Source organism: Dioscorea cayenensis, chromosome 7 (genome assembly GCF_009730915.1).
Source record: "Dioscorea cayenensis subsp. rotundata cultivar TDr96_F1 chromosome 7, TDr96_F1_v2_PseudoChromosome.rev07_lg8_w22 25.fasta, whole genome shotgun sequence".
NCBI lineage: Eukaryota > Viridiplantae > Streptophyta > Magnoliopsida > Dioscoreales > Dioscoreaceae > Dioscorea > Dioscorea cayenensis.
In genome coordinates this window covers 831,776-855,394 of record NC_052477.1, presented here as the reverse complement: position 1 = coordinate 855,394, position 23,619 = coordinate 831,776, and the positions used below count along the sequence as shown (strand labels likewise).

Sequence of the window (23,619 nt, the reverse complement as noted above, 5' to 3'; positions counted from 1 at the left end):
ATGCAAAGTAAAAGATGATTCCAATTGGTCTTATTTTAAATATTATAGGGTTTTTTTCACTATGATCTAAAAACCAAAACAGTAAAAAATGCTCCAGCAAGTTACTTCTTAACCAAGAAACAATTAATAGAGGATGGACTTTGCTGGTGTTCTCTAGGGTTCCACCTTCCTCTCTGCTGCCTAATTCACCATGATAAAGTCAGAGACAACGGTCAATTTTTTTTTTCACATATTGAAGTTTACAATTTTGGTCCTCTTCCGAGCTAGTTTACAAAATCAATGTCATGTCTATTCTATGGAAAAAAAATGGGATGCTAATGTTACCAATTCAAATATTTTATTTTCTCTCTACAAGAAGAAATCAAAGATTTCATTTTCTCTCAACAAGAAGAATAGAAAGTTGTAAGAACAAAAAAAAAAAAGACAAAATTGCGAATGAGATAAAGATATGGATCCTAACTTAAGGTCAATTCTAAAGGTTGTTTCTGGTGGATCCATTGGTGGTGACTTATACAAGCAAGGCACAGTTAGCATCTTCTTTTAATTGTAAGGTGCTTTATATATTTTATACAACTTAAATATATAAATATTATGAGTGGGAATGCCACATTATTATTTCATTAAAAATCTAGAAACTACTTATTTCGGTTTAAAGTGAGTGGTCTTGCCAATCTTAATTATTGAATAGACAAATGCATTTCTCCTTACATGCAAAACAAAAGATGATCCCAACTGGTCTTATTTTAAAATAGTATAGGGCTTTTTCACTATGATCTAAAAACCAAAACATTAAAAAATGTTCAAGCTTGTTACTTCTTAACCAAGAAATAATTAATAAACGACGGACTTTTCTGGTGTTATCTAGGGTTCCACCTTCCTCTCTGTTACCTAATTTACCATGATAAAGTCAGAGATAATAGTCAATTTTTTTTATTCACATATTGAAAATTTCAATTTTGGTCCTCTTTTCCCAACCAGTTTCCTAAATCAATGTCATGCCTATTCTATGGAAAAAAAAAAATGGGATGCTAATGTTACAAGACGAGCCTCCACCAACAAGAATGCCAATCTAAATATTTCATTTTCTCTTGACAAGAAGAAAGCAAAGATTTCATTTTCTCTCAACAAGAAGAACAGAAAAATATAGGAAAAAAAAAGACAAAATGGCAAACGAGATAAAGATAGATATGGATCCACTTGTAGATTCAATACAATGAAAACTTAGCCTTGTCCCCAAAACCCCATATTATGAAGAGTCATGCACAATTTATCAAATCATTCCATTCATACGCCGAGTAACTGCAAATGATTTTGACCCCGAAATCATTCCCATCGGCCCCTTCCACCACAATAAGGAACAGTTGCTTCCAATGGAGACTATTAAATGGTTCTACATGCAAGGACTCCTCGACCGTATGCCAGAGATCTCATTGGACAAGTTGGTGGATGTCGTCCTCCCTCAGGCTCCTCGAGAGTGGAAAATTTATTTAGGGAAGTTTTTGCTTGATAATAATGATTTTATTATAATGCTTTTAGTTGATAATTGTTTTATTAATAGGAGAATTAACATTGGACAAATTATAATAGAGGGAGTAAAGGGACAGACTGACTAAATTGGGTATTATGATACTTTTAGTTGATTGTTGTTTTATTATTGAGTTACTCATCAGGTATCCTCTTGGAGACAAACACTTCCAACACCAGGATATGAATTGGAAGACATCTCTTTTACGTAGAGATATTATATTACTTGAAAATCATATACCTTTTTTTGTCTTACAAGCTTTGTTTGACTCCTCAATTAATCACTTGTTTCATTTCGAAGACAGCAACCAGCCCCTCATTACTTTAATAGTGCTTGCTTTAAGTTTTATCATTGGTGGGAGACTTGACAAAATGCCCAAGTCAGTAAGTAATGTTGATATATAACACTTGCTTCATTTATTATAGATTTCTCTCGTGCCGAATCAAGAGTTGGCTAAACCTCGGCCTCTCTTACGCATTATGTTCTTTTGGCAATTTATGAGCAAGTTGTGGCTAATCATCATTGGTTTCTTTGTCTAAGTTGTTTTTTAGGAGAAATCATGAGTCTATTCTATTTGGTGAGGATGCTGGTTTTAAGGCCCCAAGAACTAAAGATGTTACTATCCTTCAAGATCACGGGATCATTGGAAGCAATCCTAGTAATCCAGAAAGGGTGGCTATCCTCTTCAATGAGCTAACTAAGGTTGGGTTCTTGAGGTATGAAGATTATTATCTGTTAAAATTATTTACGGTTTTGAAAAGGTTCTCTTCAACCAACCGGAATCGATGAAGCTCCAAAAATATATTCGGGAAAGTTTTCGCTTGAAAATGATGATTTTATTACGATGGATTTAGTTGATGGTTGTTTATTAATAGAGGGATTGACAGGGAACAAATTATAATAGAGCAACTAAAGAGATAGACTAACTATAATAGATGAACTAAATTTAAGTTTTATCACCGGTGGGAGTCTTGACAAAATGCCCGAGTCAATAAGTAACGTTGATATACAACACTTGTTTCATTTATTGAAGATTTCTCTCATGTCGAATCAGTAGTTGGCTGAACCTTAGCCTTTCTCACGCATTAGTTTTCCTAGCAATTTATGAGCAAGTTGTGGCTAACCATCATTGATTTCTTTGTCTTACTATTGTCTAATTTTCTAAGTTGTTTTTGTAGGAGGAATCATGAGTCTATTTAATTTGGTGAGGATGTTGGTTCCAGTACCCAAAGAACTATACCTAGCCCAACAGTCCTCTGAGAAGCAGGGATAAAATTCAAGCAGAGGAAAATGAATCCAAAAAACATGTGCTTCTTTGATGTGAAGTTTGAAAATGACATCATGGAAATTCTTCATATTACCATTGGAGATGTAGGAGTTGTGACACTTATAATGTTTCATAATCTGCTAGCTTATGAGCAATGTTGCCCATGTTTGGAAGTCACTATAGCAGTTATGCTACTTTTATGGATAAAGTCAATCACACCTAAGGATGTTACTATCCTTTAAGACCACGGGAATATTGAAAGCAATCCTAATAATCTAGAAAGGGTGACTATCCACTTCAATGAGCTAACCAATGTTGGGTTCTTGAGATATGAAGATTATTGTCTATTAAAATTATTTTACGGTTTTGAAAAGGTTCTCTTCATCCAACCGGAATAGATGGAGCTCGAAAAATGTATTCAGGGAAGTTTTCGGCTGATAATGATGATTTCATTACGATTTTTTTAGTTGATGGTTGTTTATTAATAGAGAGATTGACAGAGAACAAATTATAATAGAGGGACTAAAGAGACAGACTGACAATAATAAATGGACTAAATTGGATATTATGATGCATTTAGTTGATGGTTGTTTTACTATTAAGTTACTCATTAGGTATCCTCTTGGAGACAAACACTTCTAACTCCAGGATTGACTTAACATTGAGAATGGACATTAAAAACAAAACTTATAATTTTAGCTATATATATGAAAATCTTTGTAACAAAAGCCCAAATTTCAGTTTCTTGCAACCTGTTGCATCAGTAAAAAACCATTTGGAAAAAAGCTGGCAGCGGTCTATACCCAAAAGTTAAGCATAAATACTTGCGAGATTTATGCTAAGACACAGTAATACAAGCCAAACAAATTTTCCACTTTTACTAATGAGCAACAAATATATAAACAGAGAAAAGATCAACTGTGGACGTTCGTAGAACGTCCGCAGTTGAGCACAGTAGCAAACATAATGCTGTAGTGAGACATATCATGGGTTAATTGAGTTCATTAGTTTTAGTTTGGTTTATAATTTGGTTGTTGTAGGTGTAGTGGAAATAAAATTGAACAGTTTAGATTTTTTCAAATACTATGCACAAAATTGAACAGTTAAGATTAAAATAATGTGTATCACATTTTTCACTGTGCTACTATTCATAACAACATTAACATTGTTTATTTAACAGTATTAGACCGTTGATAGCAATATGATTCATTCATATATATATATATATATATTTATTAAAAAAAAGAAAAGACTAATATCTGCACATGAATGGCCTCCCTTCCCAATGCGTCAAAATATTTTTATGGAAGCCAAATACATGCAAAGAAACAAGGACAAGTATGGGAAATATAAATAAAAATAAAAGAACATGTTAATGGAAAAGGTTCTTTAATGCATGGCAAGAGTGGAGAACTGATAGAAATGCAGGTTATGCAGCCATGCAGATTTTTCTCAAAAGATTTGAATCATCATCATTAACTTAACCAAACATTTAATGTATTCTCTTCTAGATATTTGCACCTATCCACAAACACTTTTCCAAAACCTTTCTACAAGAGCAAATTAAATACCTCCGGTTCCAAGCCAGTGGTCACAAGACTGTAATATAGCATGTTCAACGCCTATATACCATGACACTCTACTCATGCAGTTCAATATCACACACAGTGACATAAACAGAGAGAGATGGCAGAAGTTGGAGCACCAGACAAAATAGAAGAAGTAGAGGTTGATGATGTGGTTACACACATGGAGAAGATCGAAGCTCAAGTCATTTGAGCTCAAATCATTAGAGAAAGAGCAAACCTGCACCATACACAAAATATGTAATTCCATCAATCCGAGAAGTTGATGGAGGCTCTTATGACCCAAAGGTCATCTCCATTGGTCCCTACCATAGCAAGAAAACTCAACTATTGCCAATGGAGGATACAAGTGGCTGTTCCTTCTTAGCCTCATCAATCGTCACCAAGATAATAAGCTGCAAAAGTGGCTCAAAATAGCCCGTGCTTCTGAGCCTCAAGTGCGGAAAATGTATTCAGAGAAGTTTGGACTTGAATCAGATGACTTGGCTGAAACCTTGGTGCTGGATGGCTGCTTCATCCTTGAGCTTTTCATCAAGTTAGCTTTGAAAGAAGAAAATGAAGTAATATTTGATGAGATGTGGAAATTACCTCTGATTTTTAATGATTTGCTCTTGTTGGAGAACCAAATCCCATTCTTTATCCTTCAGGAGTTGTTTGACTGCACCATCATCCCAGGGATCTCTACAAAGGACAAGAATGAGCCTCCACTGATTACTTTGCCCAATCTAGCTCTCATTTGCACCACCACAAGTCTAAGCATGAGCACCTTACAAATGTTTCCTGATGATGTTGAAATACACCATCTTCTTCATCTATTCCACATGAATCTCACTCCCAGTCCTAAGCAAAAGGCATGCTTTAGTTTCTTGCTTAAAAGATGTATCTCTGATGTATTTCTTGACTTTCTTTCATTAATCCTCTATTGTCTTCAGGGATCAAGATTCTTCCCAGTTGACAATATACCAACTGCCACGGAGCTACAAGAAGCTGGGATAATATATATTCAGGGAAAAGAGAAGATCCAATGTGCTTCCTAGATGTGAAGTTTGAAAAAGGCATCCTGGAGATCCCCCAGATCAGCTTATACAATCACACAATGTCCAACTTTCGCAACCTGATGGCTTTTGAGCATTGCTGCCCCGGTGCAGGAAATTACATCACTTGTTATGCTGCATTCATGCACAGGCTCATCAGCACTCACATGGACGTAGCTATCCTCCAGGACAACCACATTATTGAGGGTTATCAAGGCAGTCACAAGGATGTGGTTGTGTTCTTCAATGGACTGTGCTGTAACTTGAACTATGAAAAGCAGTTCATCAACTATGAAAAGCTGGAAGAAGTGTTCAAGGACTTAACTAAATTCTGCTTATCTGATCAGCACAGATGGAGAGCAACTTTGGTCAGGGATTATTTTAGTAATCCCTGGGCAATAAACTTTTTCATAGCAACATTCATGCTCCTTAGTTTGAAGATTATTCAGACTTTATTTTCTGTTCTACTATCATATGTTCACCCTCCCAACTGAACCTTTTTTTGCTGTTTGTAATTTCTGTTGGAAAGATTTGCTTCTTATCCTTCTTATATTTTCATGGATGTACTAATCCCAAGAAGTAATGGTATTAGTTTAAGTTCTCTATGATTTTTGTTGGAAAGAATTGCTACTAATTAATTATCCTATCATTATATTGTTTAACTACAAGCCCAATTGGAAGGGAGAATTAATGGATATATGATAAATTTACCAAATGATTTTTTTTTTCAACCTTTAATTTCCCCATTAATGTTAGCTAGACAAATTAAGCTGCTTGTTTTTGTGCATGGGGAGAAATGCCTTGTCTCCATGGAAGGATGACTTAGGTTGGTAAATGTAATGGCTTCTGGCATCTTTGGGATTTCCTGAAGCAGTGATATATTCTGTAGCTGTGGCTTATCTGCACTTATAAGGGAAAAGGTCCTGATATGTATCTTGAGAAAATTATAGGACTTATTATGTGAAAAAGTCAAGCATAGCGGATGTGTAATTCCCTAAGACTACATGGTTTTTGTGCAAAAAAGCCATTGTGGGTTGATGTCTTTTATCAAATAAGTACAGGGGCTTTTTTTAAAAAGAAAAATTTACAGAGAAGTTATTTATACAAACAAAAAAATATTGGGAGTTCTTTGCAAAAAGATCAAAGAGCTATATTCATTTAAAAAAAACAAAAACAAAAAAAATCAAATGTGACGCTGATTCCTGAAAAAAAAAAGAAAAAACAAATGTTGATCGGTAAAGATATTTATGTAGTCTAAAAATAACAACCAAAGTAATTTATTGGCAATTGAGTCACTATTATAATCTTTCACAAGTAATGAGAATTTAAATCATAAATAAAGACACATTTTTAGAAATGTGAGTACATATTTTTATAAATATGAGTAGTGGTTGTGTGCAGGTGATTTCAACGTTTATGTGTGTATAAGTTTTGGCCCCACTAATTCCACCAAGACTTGTGCATGTACCAACTTTTTTAGCGATTTAACCGTTATGTTAGGGAAAAAAAAGGGATTTCTATGCAAAAATGCCATGGCTACATGTAATTTCTATAAACTGAAGGGTGCCTTATAGAGAAGGAGCAATGGATAAATTGTTTCTGTAATTTTCTTGATTCTAAGGTTCTTTATGTAAAAATAAAAAATGCATTTCGAAAGGTTTTTAAATATATGACCCCCACCTCTCGTCGTCTCCTCTCCAGCGCTCCTCCTTCGTCCCTCGAAACCCTAACCCTAATTAGGTTTACAGCCATGTCTAAGCGCAAGTTCGGTTTCGAGGGCTTCGGCATCAACCGCCCATCCACGTACTCCTTCGAGCGCTCCCAGGCCCCTCAGCGCCTCTACGCCCCCTCCCACGACCTCTCCGACGACCAAGACCTCGACGACATCGCCTACGACAACCCCGACCCTGCCCCTTCCGCTCCAGATGGCGATGGAGAGATCGATCCCCTTGACGCCTTCATGGAGGGCATCCACGAGGAGATCCGCGCGCCACCTCCCCCCTCTGTTCAACCTAAGGAAAAGGGTGAGAGGTTTAAGGATGAGGACGAGGACGACCCTGTTGAGAGCTTTCTGAGATCTAAGAAAGACGTTGGCTTGGCCTTGGCTTCAGAGGCCTTGCACGCGGGGTATAATTCGGATGAGGAGGTCTATGCTGCTGCCAAGGCTGTGGATGCTGGATTGGTTGAGTATGATTCGGATGACAACCCAATTGTCGTTGATAAGCGGAAGATTGAGCCGATCCTGGCTCTGGATCATAGTGCCATTGAATATGAACCCTTTAATAAGGATTTCTATGAAGAAAAGCCCTCAATTTCTGGTAAGATCTAGTTCTTTCGTGTTGTTATTGTTTCGCATTTTCATATGGATTTTTGATGCTGCTGAGATTTATTATGTCCGAGGACCACAAGTATCTGTTGGTTTTGATTGCATTATAGATTCCTACAGTGTTTAGGATTATCCAGAGTGTGGTTCATTGGCACTTCGAATTATGATATGTTTGGATGATCTAGTGATACACTGTTCACTTGCATTGCTGCTTGTAGATCTCACAGTGATCATCTTTGTATAGCTGGGTATCTTTTATGCTTAACGTGCTTAATTAAGAGTGGAATCAGTATAGTTAGTTAATGCTTGATGGGCAGATTGTTTTAGACTACAATTGAGCTGTGCACCAATAGTGAATCTCTTCTGTTCATCTTCTTCATTGCTGCTTGATCTGCTAAATTTATTTGCTGATGTCACTGCTTTGTTGGGGGAAATAAGTGGAAATAAGTCATCTTTTGTCATCTCTAGAATCAGGTGCAATAATTTAGTACACAGTCTCTGTACCAAACTGCTAATGAGCATATGCCTTGCCCCTGCCTTGGTGCCTTGCTTCTGTAAACCAAATTTGTAGTTTCACTGTTACCCGTTAGAATCATGCTTTTTTTTTTTTGGGACAAACTGAGCACAAGCTAAAAGCAACAAAACTAGAACAACTCTAGACTAGCTCAAAAAAATTAAGCCTGCTTCATCAGTAGCATCAACAATCCAGTTGGGGAGCTCTACTCCTCTGTGGAAAAGCAATAAGGCAGGATTTGAGCATGCACATCTGGCCAAACTGTCAGCAAATTCTAGTTCATCAGCATTCCGTGGTATGGAGCCAAGCGATGCCGAGGAAATATAGTTTATCCAGAATCAAATTGCGTTAAGTACTTCAGTCATCCTTAAGAAATCACAGGATCTGCATGATTAATTGGGATTTTTTATTAGGTTGAAGGTATTACATGGTTATTTTTGACAAGGTTGTCAACTGAGCAATTACAGACTTTTTGAATTTGGCACCTACTGAATTCTGACACTTTATTTTGTTTTAGGAATGACTGAGCAGGATGTCGCTGAATATCGGAAAAGCTTAGCTATACGTGTTTCTGGTTTTGATGTGCCAAAACCAATCAAACTTTTTGAAGATTGTGGGTTTTCCCCAGCATTGATGAATGCAATAAAAAAGCAAGGTTATGAAAAGCCGACGACAATTCAATGCCAGGCTCTGCCCATTATTCTTTCAGGAAGAGATATTATTGGCATTGCAAAAACTGGATCTGGCAAGACTGCAGCTTTTGTACTTCCTATGATTGTGCATATCATGGATCAGCCTGAACTTGAGAAAGAAGAAGGTCCAATTGGTGTCATATGTGCTCCCACAAGAGAGTTGGCTCATCAAATCTATCTAGAAGCGAAGAAGTTTTCTAAGAATGATGGAATTAGGGTTGCTGCAGTGTATGGTGGGATGTCTAAACTTGACCAATTGAAAGAGCTGAAGACAGGCTGTGAGATAGTTGTTGCTACCCCTGGGAGACTAATTGATATGCTGAAGATGAAGGCGGTAACAATGACAAGGGCAACTTATTTAGTTCTTGATGAAGCTGATAGGATGTTTGATCTCGGGTTTGAGCCACAGATACGATCTATTGTTGGGCAGATTAGGCCAGACCGACAGACTTTACTTTTCTCTGCAACCATGCCTTACAAAGTTGAACGACTTGCCAGAGAAATTCTGGGAGATCCCATCAGAGTTACAGTTGGTGAGGTTGGAAGGGCCAATGAGGACATCACTCAAGTCATTAATGTGCTTCCTTCTGATGCTGAGAAGATGCCTTGGCTTCTCGAGAAGTTGCCTGAGATGATTGATGATGGGGATGTCCTTGTGTTTGCATCAAAAAAGGCTACAGTGGATGATATAGAAAGCAAGTTGATTGAAAGAAATTTTAAAGTTGCAGCTTTGCATGGTGACAAAGACCAGGCATCTAGAATGGACATATTGCAAAAGTTCAAATCTGGAATCTACCATGTTCTTGTTGCAACTGATGTTGCTGCACGAGGACTTGATATCAAGTCAATCAAATCTGTTGTTAACTTTGATATAGCAAGAGATATGGATATGCATGTCCACCGTATAGGAAGAACAGGCCGTGCTGGAGATAAAGATGGGACTGCCTACACACTTATCACACAAAAAGAAGCTCGATTTGCTGGTGAGCTGGTTAACAGCTTGGTTGCTGCTGGGCAAAATGTGTCGAGTGAGCTGATGGATCTTGCTATGAAGGTAGGATTTTGTGAATTTTGTTCTATTTTTTCTACTTTTATTGATGTGACGCACTGATGCTTAAATTCATTGCATCTATTTCTCTTTTCATATGAAATGTGAGATCTTGTTTTGCATATGAAGGGGAATAATTTGTGATGGTGCATATTAAATTCTATTAATAATTTGCCATGAGTCTTGCCTTTTCTCATAAGTTCATAAGTTCATATTTTTCCAACTTTGTCATCTTGTCTTGATTGTTGTACATTATCTCGACAGCTTCTTCTCCTTTAACAATATGCTGTTTCTCCAGTTCTGTGGTTTATATACATAAAAAGCATCAATGTTATATATTTCATAGTGATGATATTTGCATTTGACTCTCTTTTAAAATCCAGGATGGAAGGTTTAAATCTAAGCGGGATGCAAGAAAAGGTTCTGGTATGTATTATCTGTTTCCGAGCAGTGAAGCAGATTTATGAGGACTCCTTATGTTGTTTGTTATTTATATAAATGTGTTGCAAGGCAATTAGTTTCAGTGGCCTGCATGGGCTACCAGAAGTCTGTCATTCCACTTTAAAAGTCTTATGTCAATATTTGAAAATTTTGTGTAGGTGGGAAAAAAGGTAGCGGGAGAGGTAAAGGTGGAGGTGGAGGTGGAGGTGGAGGTGGAGGTGGGCGAGGCGTTCGTGGTGTTGACTATGGTATGGGTATTGGTTATAATCCTGGGCCAAGTAATACGACATCTCCATCTGTTCCAAGTCGATCAGCTACTGTTAATTCATTAAAAACTGGGATGATGGCACAGTTCAAAAGCAATTTTGTTTCTGCCTCATCTAGTTCCCAAAGTGATTCTAGGAATCAGGCAAGTAACTCTAGGCCAGTTCTAAAGGGTTTTGTTTCTGGTGGATCTATTGGTGGTGACACATACAAGGCGCAGCCAGCACCTTCTTTTTCCTCTGGGCCGCCAGCAGGAAACACCAGGGACAATGAAAATCAGAGAATTCCTGAAAGGTGAGTTTCTGATGGCTTGGAATTGTTTCTTTGTCTATAAGCCTGTAAGTTTGATAGCTTATTTAGATTATATTAATTACAATCTGGAAAATTTGATTACAAGAAAACAATACAAGAAGCCCGGTTTTCTGGTGTTTTGGTAAAATACAAGCAAATTTTTGCCCATCTCTTTCTTCTTAATACATGATAAACTCTTTATTTTGATTAACTGATGCCATGTGTTATTTTGTAAATGTTATGAAATATCAGCTTTTTGATTTTATATAAATTTGGTTCCTTGCAGTTCCAGGGATAGACCACGGGAAAGAAAACGGCCATCAGGATGGGATCGTTAGTTTTCTCACCTAATTGTATGAAAACAAGTTCTCAACTTTTGTTCGGGTAGATTTTGTGTTGTCTGATTCATGTAAATTGGTGAGATTTCTGCAATTTATAGCTTCTTGATGATATTTCACAATTCCTTTTTCCTTTATTCATATTGTACACCCAGTTAGATACTAATCTCTTGACGCATTAGGAAGGGATGAAAATCTAGTTTAGATATTCCCTCAATTTGAAGTAGAGCGGTCCATTTTTTATTTTTATTTTTATTTTGTTGCTTGTCTCTTTTCTTGGTCTGAGTACAAGGAAAAAATTGTTTCGCTTATGTTCCCTCAATCTCCAACCTAATATTGCTTTAGAGAGCATATATCTGTGCTAGCCTTTTTCCAAATGGTTTTTGGTGATGCGACAGGTTGCAAGAAACTGGAATTTGGAGGTCTTGTCACAAAGATACTTAGAAATAGCTAAATGGAAAAGTTTTGTTTTAATATCTACTCTTAATGTCAACTCAAATCAGACTATAGAGCCTCATCAGAAGAGTTGCTTGATTTGTATAATGTTTCATCTTTGTACTGCTTAATATTCCTTAACATGTCTGTTTCCTGTTATTTTTGTTGTGTGCTTTGTGTACATATGCACGGTTGAAAATCAGTTGACCTTGTCAACAAGGTGGCAACCCTTTGTATCATTTTCATATAAACTCCGGTTTTGCTTTTATTTTGAACCAATCTATATTCATTTATAGCTGCTAATTTGACCCAAAGTTTTTGTGTTGCTTCTTGTATCATTCATGAAGTATGTGTTGAATGCACTCCCTTTGTATGGTAAAACAATAACATAAATGCTGGTATAATTAACACATAACATCCTCTTTCACTTGATACAAATTTCTATATTTCCCAGAAATGTAGAAATAAGCTATACATGATAAGGTGCATATCACAATAGATGAATTTAACTCATGAATGTATTCTAATTTCTGATGCTAATCATTTCTTCCATCATTTTATACCTTGGGGCATTGAGTAACATCATTATTTCCACGTAGATTTCTTCTCCGTCGAACATTTGGGCAAATGTCCAAACAAGGCTCCTGAAGAGCTTTATCAGTATCTTGTGCTGGTGGTGTGACACCAAACTTAAACTGAGAAAGCAGTGAACATAAACGAGCACCACATATCCCTTCATATCAATGTTTAGAATTCATTTTTACACAAACTTAACACAGGAAGAAACATCGTTACCTGGCAGCTGTAGTCGGCAAAATTAGGTTCCATGAGTAATGGAACTCCCATGCAATCCTTGAAGAAAGTCTGAAGAGCAAAATTGCAAATACACAAAGACGATGAAAACAACAAATCATCGTAATCCAGTAACGAGACTTAATGTGCCAAATATTTGCACTGACCTGAGTAGGAAGCTTACAAGTGTTGATACATACTCCCAAACATTTACTCTCTTCCAGATATTTGCACCTTTCCACAAACACCTAAAGGTGAAAAGAGTTCCATGTAATACTGTGTGACAGCTAATGATCATCAAAATTAGAATATTCTTAGATAAGCAAATTACCCCACTGGAGCAAGAGGATCCATCAGGAAGATCAACAGAATTAACTGAGCATGTGCCCATCAGCCATTGACAGGAAATAGCTGTTGCTCTTGCTTCATAAGGCACACAATTTAATTAGCCACCACCTTGAAATTATATGAAGAGGTGATGGGCATTTCCATACAAGAAGAAGAGATTCTTGTTCATTGAAATGTTTTGAGTAATTTATTTAAGTTTATATTTTTACAGCAGTCTTGCTAACAAATTGTTTATAGCTTGTCTAGAAAAAGAATTTGGTGGGGATGGTTAACTCACCAAGCATCATAGAAGCTATTTTTCCATCCTGTATAGGTGTTATGAGCATCTTGAATAAAGGAAGCAGAAACGGTGGAAATAAAGATATTAACACCCGAACCTGAAAATTATAGAGAACTTATTAATAACTACTGCACCAAAAATACAAGTGCAATGAACACATTGTCACTATTTGGAAGTTAAATATTTCTAAAATAATATTACAGAAAAGCCTAAGAAAAGAACAGGTACTCTTCTACTAGGTATCAAGGAGGAAAATTCTACAATAGTAATATAAAGCCAGCGTTCTTTTGCAGCATAGTTCATCTAGCACATTCTGTTTGTAATTTTCTCATTTGTCATTTATTTCCTTTTCTTTCCTTAAAAAAAAAATGCATTTGCATTCTCACATCTATCAAGGAGAAACCAACGCAAGCTCAGAAGCCTTACCTCATCCATCTAGAATTTATTTAACCAATTTCAAATAGCTAATAGCAAAGCACACTTAATATTAACACAACTTAATGCTTAATCCCATCCCATTTGGAAAACTTGCTGATATTCAAATTCTCCACAAAAAATATCCATTTCTTCTATGTTTAATGATCTACAAATCCTTCCTCAGCATTAGCATTCCTAACTATACTTGCAAACTAACAAACTTCTAATCTGTCTATTTGTGTCCATAAAAACCAGAGGTTACTTATATATATATATATATATATATTTCCAAAATGAGCAGCCTAACCGTTAAGATAGACAAGAACATGCACAAGCTTCGGTGGAACAAGTGAGGGCGGAGCTTCCGCTCTGGGTGCTGGGATCATTTGCACAAAACTACTACTCATACTTCTAAAATTATGTCTTCACTTGTGCTTCGAACTCTAACCACTTATAAAGGATTCCAATGAGAACCAAATATCAAATATACCACTTGGTCATTCATAAAAACAGAGGGTACTTGTTGACCTCCTCCTCAAACCATTTGAAAAACTTGCTACAATTCAAACCATTGACAAAGTCATTAAAACTTCTTGCTTCCCTGATGTTCTACAAGTCCTTCCTAATACCTATGCATTGTCAATCATATCATAGTTCTAATTCCAAACTAGCAAATTTCTAGTCACTGTGTTTGTGTTTCAATAATAAAAAGCAGAGCTTTTGTAGACATACTGCGGATTGCTCAATCTCTGAATTGCTTCTCCCTTTCATCATCAACTGATTCACAACTTCCATCAACCCATCGTATCCTGGTTTCTTGGAATCCCACCCAACTTCCTACAGCTTTTTCGCCAGAGATTCAAAATCCAAGAAACATCAAACCCTAAATTGAAAACAAACTAATCCATGGAGGATTGAGGATTTAGGATTGAGCTCACCTCCACCATTTTCCTCCTGAAAAAGCCGAGCAGAAGATCATCCAAAAGTCCAGGTTTGTATTCATGCTTTTCAGCTTCAATCTAGCCATCGAGAAAAGCTAGGGTTTTCAGGTGGACAACATCGGAAAAGGAGGAGTAAAGAGCACAAACCGATTGGGATTGCATAGAGGAGTGGACCTGGAAACCATGGATTCTTCGGAAGGATTTGGAGCGTGCCGGCGGAGTCCCGGCGAGGAACGGTCCCCGGAGCCGGAGGAGCATGAGACCCTCCATTCAATTCAATGGTTTGGCATCGCTGTGAGGAGATGATCTTCTTTTTGTATTTTTACGTAATTTAGTGGACAAAATGAAATTAAATGTTTTATAAGGGCTTATATGTAATTTTATATTTCGGATTGATCAGAGATGGGCTATAGTAAGGCAAAAAGTACAATATATAAATTGAGTAATTGAGGGGGCAAAACGAAAATAAAAGTTTTATTAAGAGTTATTTGAAATTTTATATTTGAGATTTATATATATTTTTTAAAAATTATAGTAAGGCAAAATCTTTAATTTATGAATGGAATAATTAAGGAGATAAAATAAAAGTAAAATTTTTATAGGGGTTATGTGTAATTTTATATTTAAGATTCATGCATTATTCATAGGTTGTAGTAAGGGAAAAACTTCAATTCATAAATGGAGTCATTGAGTGGTAAAATAAAAATAAAAATTTTACAAGCGGTCATGTATGATTTTATATTTGAGATTCATACATTATTTAAAGGTTTTAATAAACAAAAAACACCAATTCATGTAGAGTAATTTAGAGTTCAAAAAAGAGATAAAAATTTTATAGGGGGTTATATGCAACTTTAAATTTGTAACTCTTATTCTTCAAAGGCTATATAGTAAGGCAAAAGCTATAATATATAAATTGAGTAACTAAGAGGGCAAAATGAAAATAAAAGTTTTATTGTGAGGTATTTGAAATTTTATATTTGAGATTTATTTATCTTTTCAAAGGCTGTACCAAAGCAAAATCTCCGATCTATGGAGTGATAAAGTGGATAAAATAATATTAAAATTTTTATGAGGTTTATGTGTAATTTTATATTTGAGATTTATGCATTATTCAAAGGCTATAGTAAACGAAAACTTCAATTCATGAATGGAGTTATTAAGGGGAAAAATGGAAATAAAAATTTTACAAAGGAGTTATGTGTGATTTTATATTTGAGATTAATGCATTATTCAAAAGCTATAATAAAGAGGAAAAAAAAACTCTAATTCATGAATAGAGAGTTGAAAATGAAAATAAAAATTTTATAAGGGTGGTTATATGCAACTTTAAATTTGTAACTCATATTATTCAAAGGCTATACTAAGGCAAAAACTACAACATATGGATGGAATAACTGAAAGGACAAAATGAAAATAAAAATTTTATTATGAGTTATTTAAAATTTTATATTTGAGAATTATGTATTTTTTTTTAAAGACTATAGTAAGGCAAAATTTTCAATTTATAAATGAAATAATTAAGGGGACAAAATAAAACTAAAATTTTTATGAAGATTACTTATAATTTTATATTTGAGATTCATACATTATTTAAAAGATATAGTAATCGAAAAACTTCAATTCACAAATAGAGTCATTGAAGGGGTGAAATGAAAAAAAAAATTAGAAGGGGTTATAAGGAAGCCAATCAAACTGACGGTCAGGATTTAATCTAGTACCAGCTCAAAATCCTTCTCAAAAACTCAACCCAGAGAGAGAGAGAGAGAGAGAGAGAGAGATGATGATGATGGCGAAGAGAGTGAGCCGGGTGCTGCCGTGGATGCTCGCCGGCGTGGAGAGAAGGCTCTGCACGACGGTGGAAACGGCGGCGGAGGAGGTGGAGACGAAGGAATGGAAGCCACTGTACCGAAGGCTGTCGGCGCTAGGGAAGGCGCCGAAGGGGAGCGTGGTGGAGACTTTGAACGGGTGGCTTCGTGAAGGCCAGGCCATCACCTTCAACGAGCTAATGAAGGACGTGCGTGAGCTTCGCCGCTACAAGCGCTTCGATCACGCCCTTGAGGTCTTTCTATTTGCTGCAATTCGATCCTGCTATTGAAAAACTAGGTTTTTTAATCTTTCATTAGAATCATAAATATTATTCTATTTCTTCCTGAATTTTATTTTATTTTTTAAACTATCTTCATTTATGTGAAATTTCTTCTTGTTTAGTTTCCAAAAGGCAGAGCATTTGATGATCATCTGAATTGGTTTTCTCAATTTGGATTTTTTTTCTCAACATTAATCCAATATTTATATTTCCTTTATATTTGTAGATCATGTATATATATATATATATATATATCCATTGTTAGTACTTGTAGTAGCTGTAGTTTATAATGTTACATTTGGAAGTTATGTTGATCTCTGATTAATTTTTACCATGATTCATCTGAACCATCAAACAAAGGTGTTGTGTATGATGTTCAACTTAGCTAAAGGATCGACAACATTGTTATCAGATTTGTCTCAATGAATAACGCTATATAATTTCATCCAATTTATCCCAAGTTTATTGAGCAAAGAGGTAGCTTTGTATGTTTCTTCAGCCTTGAACCATTTTTGTATTTTTTTTCGGTTGATGACCACCTTCTGATTTTCATTCTGCTGTCTTTTTTTTTCCATATATAGTATCATTTAATGTATCTGAAGTTTATTGAGTGGAAGGCATGGCTGTGTATGTTGTGTTTCCATTCTGTAATCACATTTGCCGTTTTTTGCAGCTGATGGATTGGATGGAGAAGAGGAGTATGATGTTCAACGAAGGGACCCATGCGATAAGAATAGATCTTATATCCAAAGTCAAGGGGGTAGATGCTGCAGAGAGTTACTTCAATAGTCTCCCGGAGGTAGTCCAGAGCCAACTTACATATGGTGCTCTTCTGAGCATCTATTGCCAGGTGAAAATGGAAGACAAGGCCATGTCCATTTATGAGAAAATGAAGGAACTGAATTTAACTTCGAAGACTCTGGTCCATAACAACCTATTGGCCCTCTACTCAAAGTTAGGGCAGCCGGAGAAGGTCATTAGCCTATTTCAAGAGATGAAGAGTATGAATTTATCTCCTGATAATTATACATATTCCATATTGATAAACAACTATGCTTCACTGAATGACCTGAATACAGTTGAGAAGCTTATGCATGAATTGGAAGAGGGACATAAGGATGTCTTAGACTGGACTATTTTTAGCAATCTGGCTTCATTGTATTTGTCAGCCGGTTTTCCTGATAAAACTGAATTAGCTCTCAAGAAATTGGAGGAAATTAGGAACAAACGGGATCGGATGCCATACCATCATCTTATTAGTTTGTATGCTAGCATTGGCAATCTAGCAGAGGTCAATAGGGTTTGGAAGTTACTAAAGAGTAGCTTTGAGAAGACCACTAACATGAGCTATCTTGTAATGTTCCAGGCTCTTAGTAAACTAGATGATGTTGATGCCCTTAATCAATGCTTTCAAGAGTGGGAATCTGCTCGTCTGAGCTATGACATACGGATTGTAAATGTTGTTATTGGAACTTACCTGGTAAAGGGTATGATTAAAGAAGCCGAGTTCCTGTGGGAGCAAGCTAAACAGAAGGGTGCTGGTTCTGACTTCCGAACATTTAATCACTTCATAGATTACTATTTGAAACATGACATCAGTTCAGCTCTGAAGTGTTTGGAGACTGCAACCGATCTGGTGAAACATGACGAGTGGAAACCAAAGCAAGAGACAGTGACTGCATTTTTGAAATATATCGAGGAAACTAAGGATGTGGACAGCGCGCAGGCTGTCTACAAGTGCTTGAAGAAACTTAACTGCATTTTTGAAATAGTTCGAGTGGAAACCAAAGCAAGAGACAGTGACTGCATTTTTGAAACATTTCAAAGAAACTAAGGATGTGGACAGCGCGCAGGCTGTCTACAAGTGTTTGAAGAAACTTGACTGTCTTGATTCTGGAGCTTATGAATATCTGCTCCAGAAGACTTAAATGGCTGCCGGCAAAATAGAGCCTTTGCTCCATCAGTGAATCAAGGATGATGGTGTTGAACTGAGCTTCGAAAGCAAGGTGTCGTTTAAAAATTTCTGTTTGATTGAATAGCCTGTATTTTTATCTATTTTTTTGGCTCCAAATGGTAATACTACCTACAGCTCAATTATGAAGAGAATTGCTTTGAAGTTTTGGTTTTGTATCATTCTTTTTTAGTTATTAATGAAGAACAATTGCTTATTGTCTTCCAATGTAATGTGAACTGGTGATCAAGTGGCAGGTGCTTCTTTATTCACTGATGATATTAAGTTCTATGTGTTTATTGTTAGCTTTTCTGGCCTCTCATTCATTATACAAATCAAACATTTAATCTTATTTGAAGGTTTATAATCAAACTAAAACTACAGTATATTTCATTTGACATCACAAAATCTTGGTTAAATTTTTTAAAACTGTAATATTATAACTCTCTATGTATTACAGAAATCTTGATTTTAAGGTAACAGTGGCACATCATTTCATCACTGTTTCATCACTGTTACCTGAAAACAACAAAAAGAAAACTAGCAATAAACATGACTCCATAAAAACAAAATGAACCCTCATTTTTTCATAACAGAAAGTTTTTTGTTGTCAGATTCATCAAACCAAACATTCAAATTCTGCATCTCTCTGCAACAATTAGAGCACACCTTTTTGTCTCTAAATTAAGGAACATGCATGTTATACTTTGCCAAACCATATTCCCAAAAGGACCACCCAAAATCTTTTGCCAAAAGAGTCTTTTGCATGTTTATTAAAGATTACAAAAAGATGATATCCAAACACTATTTAGAAAAAGGGATATAGTTACTTCCATAGATTCAGCACATGAAATTTAAGTAAATATGATCATATGCATGAAGATTCAAGAACACCAGAATTTTGTTTCTAAAAATCCCGTGGATCGATGAAAATGCTTGAAATTGCTTGAGCATCATGAGCTATATCGATATCGCCATTGATAGCATCACCTCCTACTCTCTTTATAAACCAAAGATCATCGATGCGAGAAGTGAAAGAACTCAATGGCACATGCTCTCTTAGAGGATCACAAGCTCCAAGTTCAGTGACAACCACTTTGCAATCCTTAGTATTTTTCGCTAAACTTTGCGCGAAAAACCACAAGGATTTGATGAGCTCCCCAACCCTTTCTCCTTCTCCATGGAGTCCATAAAGGAGGAGAAATCCAAAAGGCTTTGAAAGGAGTTCACTTGAAGGGTATACCCTTAGGCAAGGTAAAACTTTTGATGTTATGTGGCTTAGAGTGGAGTGAAAGAACCTTACAATAGGTGCTCCTCTTATTTGAAGTTCATAGGATTCATATGTTTTCCAAATGCTAAGAATGGCCCAAGAGTTTGGAGTCTTGTGAATAAATTCATGATCATCATCATCATCATCTTCCTTGATCTTATTGCAATGCAAGCCACTCCATTGTTCATCTTCATAGTAAGATACCCATGTACCAAGGCTTAGTTTCTCTTCGAGTATGGCATCGATGTCACCGGGAAATAGTTTTCCTCCTCCAATCTTGTTTTTATACAAAGATATTGCTTGTTCCACACTTAGTTTTTCTATCTTCACATTGTGTGATGGTTGTTTGATCTTCTTTGCATGAGGTTCTAGAGGTTGAATCAGTATCCATAAGGAGTTCAACCTCATGTAATCAAATTTAAGAACAAAGAGATTAATGGATGCAATGTTGTTCTCTTCAATGGCTAAGGACATGTATTCTGCTCCATTTCTAATTGCCCAATTTTCGATAAACTTGACGAGCTTCGTTGCTATCCCCATTCGCCTAAAATGATCAACCACAACAAGGAGCATGAAATGATACTTTGATTTCAGAAAAACAAAAGTGAAAAAGAATGATACTAATCTGAGTCAAGCATTCTGTTTAACAATATATAAGATCAAACTAAAGTTTAATGCTACTTTCTTATCTTATGAACATCAAATAACAAAGATGATTATTATTAAGTTCTAATATTAATACACACACTACCAAATAAAGATCAAAACCATGAGAATAGCTCATTCTATTTCACAAGGATATATAGATTCAGAAACAAAAACAGTTTATATATGAAGAGGTGCAAGCTTGCATGCCATGCAATGCATGTACTTTTTCATGCATATATATATATTTATATATACATGCATTAGAAATCTATTGAAAAGGTAGTGAGAATGAGCCCAAACCTATGCTTAGGAGAGACCCTTAGGCCAAGAATGCACCCCATCCTCACATTGTTAGTTCCTAGGCCAGTCCCCACAAACTTCATGCAGCCCCTCACTACACCAACAACTTCACCATTTCCGGCCAACTCTGCAACCTAAAAACCTTACTCAAATTAGCATAAAAAACTCTCTTTCTAGCTCTATATAAATATATATCTACACACTGTATATATTCATACTTTTTGCAGGTGTGTATATATATAAAAAAATATATATTCAAAGTTGAATGAATGATATTTGGAGACTATATATATACCAACATAACATGAAGAGGATAAAGCCTAATCCTGCAAAGAGGATCTCCCATCATGTTGGTAAGGATAGAGAAACCTCTTCTAGAACCAATCTCACAGCTCATTTCAAGCTTCTCAACCATCTTTAAGTCTCTATCTTCATTGAATTCTCTGATGAAGACCTTCTCTGTCAAACCATGATGGAGATCCATTTTTCTAAAGGCTATAAGTTTATAGAGAAAGAGAGAAAGAGAGAAAGAGAGTGATAGAGAAAGACAGGTAAAGAAAAGGAGAGCTCACACTACTCAACACCAATCAAGAGTCTTTATATATACGACAGAGCTCCCTTGTCTTTCCTCGTATGCATTTTTTATTTATTTATTTATTTATTTATTTATTTATTGAAGACCCTACAGTTGACAAATCTCTCCGAATAGCATAAGTTTTAACCTTGATGTATTTTTCCTTTTTACTGTCTCAACTGAAATATCGGAAAATATCTAACCTATATCTAATGCATTATATATATATATATATATAAATATATATTTCTGATTTGAACTCAGGATTTACTTTTGAGTTTATCTTTTAAAATGATTTTCTTCATTTGTTAGTAAATCTTTTTATATTTTGTATTTTTTTTATTAAGAATATTAATTAATCACCGTATATTAAATCAATTAAGATTAAGATCTCGTCACAAACTAAAAATATGAGCATTTAAACCACCATTTTTTTTATATATTTTTTTTACGTATAACAATATTGGCACTAAAGACAAAAAGTTGTCCAGTGGCAGGGTTCTTCTGACGTAAACTGTGCCCTAAAAAAGTCAATATCTTCAATTGGGTTGCAAGGAAAAATAAAATCCTCTCGAGAATTTAGCAAAAAGAAGTTGTAACGGTTACTTATTGCCACATGTGTTCTGTTCTTTCAGTGTTCTCTTGCTAGGCAGGTTTGGAGCTACTTTGTACTTCTGCTTCAGCTTCTGTATCCTCATTTGATCATTACCTCGGCTTGGGGTACTTAGAGATCATTAGTGCGACCTGTTTGTAGGTTTATGGGGACTTTGTGGTGAAAGTCATTATGTGGAATATTTGGTTGGCTAGAAATGATTGCATTTTTAATGCTAATAGCATATCTGCGCATGCTCTCATCATTAAAATTGCTCATATGCTTTTGACTTGGTTATCTTCAACTGGGGAGGGCTCCAGAGTCAAGTTGGAGGATTCCATCACTACCATCCGCCGGATTCTGGATTTTTTAGATCCGAGGGTGGAGGAGACAGGGGTGATTTGCCTTCTGAGGGGACCCAAGTCCAGCACACAGGAGAGTAGCAGAGAGGTTTTTGAGTGTGGTGACGGCTTCTAGGTGCTGTTACTTCTTTGTTGTTTCTTGTTGTCTCTTTGTTTTGTTTTGTTTGTGTCCCCTGTACTACTACTTCTTGTGGTTTGCTATTGTTGTTTGTGTTTTGTGTTTTCTCACAGCTGTGTTGTGGGAGTTTGTTGTAGTTTTTTCCTTTCTATTTAATTAACATGGTTTATCTATTTTTTCAAAAAAAAAAAATTTGTTTAAAACGTTTGTGAAACTTGTGGATGAGGTATTAGAAATTAAAAATAATAATTTTTATGTATATTAGAAATTCAAACCATGTCTCCCACCACTCAACTTAATTCTCATCAAAATTGGCCATACCTTTTTTTGTTTAGTCATCTATTCCCAAGGGTGTAAAGTGGTTGAAGTTGGGTGACTCTATAACTACCATCAAATGAAGTTAGCCTCCATAATTAAAAAAAAAAAAACATTTAAATATTTCTGATGATACCTCACTAACTGATAGAACACCAATAGATCAACAATCTAGTGTGCCTCATCTGTTGTATCTTTTTCCCCTTATTCCTTTCTTTTATATATACAACTCTAATATCCCTATCCTCTAACTTCACTTTTTTTGTATTTATATCAATTATATTTATATCAATTATCACTTTATCCTCTTTTTTCAATATATATATATATATATATAATTAGCAAAGTTTGTTTCTAACAGTATGGTTTCTTTTATCTATCTATAAAGAAAATGGTTTAAATACTTTGAGCATTCATCATCATATTCTTCAAAATTTATATTTATTATCCAAATAGTATCTTAACTTTTATTTGTTTTTATCAAATAGTTCAGGAACCAATTCAGTGAAAAAACCATCAGATTTATCTTCAGCTACATTCACCAACCAACAGACCCCACACTGTGATCTTATCTCTGCTCAATGTAGAAGTCCTGTACTTTCTTCCTCCAAGAGTATAGTAAATATTAACAGAATAATAATAATAATAATATAATACATTAAAAATAAAAAATAAAAAGTTTAGTGAGGACAAATGATCTCCAAACTCAATTCAGAACCAATTTAGTTTGAAAATGCTCAAAAAGCAATAGCTTGTCACTTGTCAGAGTTATCATAAAGAATTCCTTCAGGTTCTCTTTTATAAAAAAATTTTCATTCTTTTCTGAAACAAAGATGGGAGAACTCTGTTGCATAAAATGTA

General features: G+C 35.5%; 6 protein-coding genes across 9 annotated transcripts; 4 read left to right on the top strand and 2 right to left on the bottom strand.

Annotated features, from left to right (window-relative positions):
* The first annotated feature begins 4,478 nt into the window (after positions 1-4,478).
* LOC120264695 (putative UPF0481 protein At3g02645) lies at positions 4,479-5,415 on the top strand. The gene is made up of 4 exons (XM_039272517.1): positions 4,479-4,532; positions 4,586-4,727; positions 4,796-5,229; positions 5,311-5,415. Exons 1-4 carry the CDS (start codon positions 4,479-4,481, stop codon positions 5,413-5,415), a joined length of 735 nt encoding a protein of 244 aa, XP_039128451.1.
* A 59-nt stretch (positions 5,416-5,474) lies between these two features.
* Positions 5,475-5,906, top strand: LOC120264694. The gene has a single exon (XM_039272516.1). The coding sequence runs from the start codon at positions 5,475-5,477 to the stop codon at positions 5,904-5,906; it is 432 nt and encodes a 143-aa protein (XP_039128450.1).
* A 1,188-nt stretch (positions 5,907-7,094) lies between these two features.
* LOC120264802 (DEAD-box ATP-dependent RNA helicase 24) lies at positions 7,095-11,637 on the top strand. The gene is made up of 5 exons (XM_039272648.1): positions 7,095-7,730; positions 8,770-9,998; positions 10,376-10,418; positions 10,592-10,991; positions 11,275-11,637. Exons 1-5 carry the CDS (start codon positions 7,163-7,165, stop codon positions 11,324-11,326), a joined length of 2,292 nt encoding a protein of 763 aa, XP_039128582.1. The 5' UTR covers positions 7,095-7,162; the 3' UTR covers positions 11,327-11,637.
* Positions 11,638-12,166: 529 nt separating this feature from the next.
* Positions 12,167-14,868, bottom strand: LOC120264803 (beta-carotene isomerase D27, chloroplastic). Of its 3 annotated transcripts, none has more exons than XM_039272650.1 (8): positions 14,714-14,868; positions 14,537-14,617; positions 14,331-14,435; positions 13,179-13,278; positions 12,885-12,976; positions 12,721-12,801; positions 12,557-12,625; positions 12,167-12,456 (listed from the first exon to the last, which is right to left on the bottom strand). In XM_039272650.1, exons 1-8 carry the CDS (start codon positions 14,807-14,809, stop codon positions 12,319-12,321), a joined length of 762 nt encoding a protein of 253 aa, XP_039128584.1. In that variant the 5' UTR covers positions 14,810-14,868; the 3' UTR covers positions 12,167-12,318. The 3 variants fall into 3 exon arrangements, with proteins under 3 accessions (XP_039128584.1, XP_039128583.1, XP_039128585.1); XM_039272649.1 differs by having other exon boundaries at positions 14,687-14,856; XM_039272651.1 differs by lacking the exon at positions 14,331-14,435 and having other exon boundaries at positions 14,687-14,857.
* A 1,401-nt stretch (positions 14,869-16,269) lies between these two features.
* On the top strand, positions 16,270-18,851 carry LOC120265981 (pentatricopeptide repeat-containing protein At4g01990, mitochondrial-like). Of its 2 annotated transcripts, none has more exons than XM_039273930.1 (2): positions 16,270-16,556; positions 17,302-18,851. In XM_039273930.1, the coding sequence occupies exons 1-2, from the start codon at positions 16,320-16,322 to the stop codon at positions 18,460-18,462; spliced, it is 1,398 nt and encodes a 465-aa protein (XP_039129864.1). In that variant the 5' UTR covers positions 16,270-16,319; the 3' UTR covers positions 18,463-18,851. The 2 variants fall into 2 exon arrangements, with proteins under 2 accessions (XP_039129864.1, XP_039129863.1); XM_039273929.1 differs by having other exon boundaries at positions 16,270-16,601.
* Positions 18,852-19,317: 466 nt separating this feature from the next.
* Positions 19,318-21,353, bottom strand: LOC120264679 (probable N-acetyltransferase HLS1-like). Its single transcript, XM_039272503.1, has 3 exons — positions 21,093-21,353; positions 20,798-20,931; positions 19,318-20,393 (listed from the first exon to the last, which is right to left on the bottom strand). Exons 1-3 carry the CDS (start codon positions 21,279-21,281, stop codon positions 19,487-19,489), a joined length of 1,230 nt encoding a protein of 409 aa, XP_039128437.1. The 5' UTR covers positions 21,282-21,353; the 3' UTR covers positions 19,318-19,486.
* Positions 21,354-23,619: the final 2,266 nt, after the last annotated feature.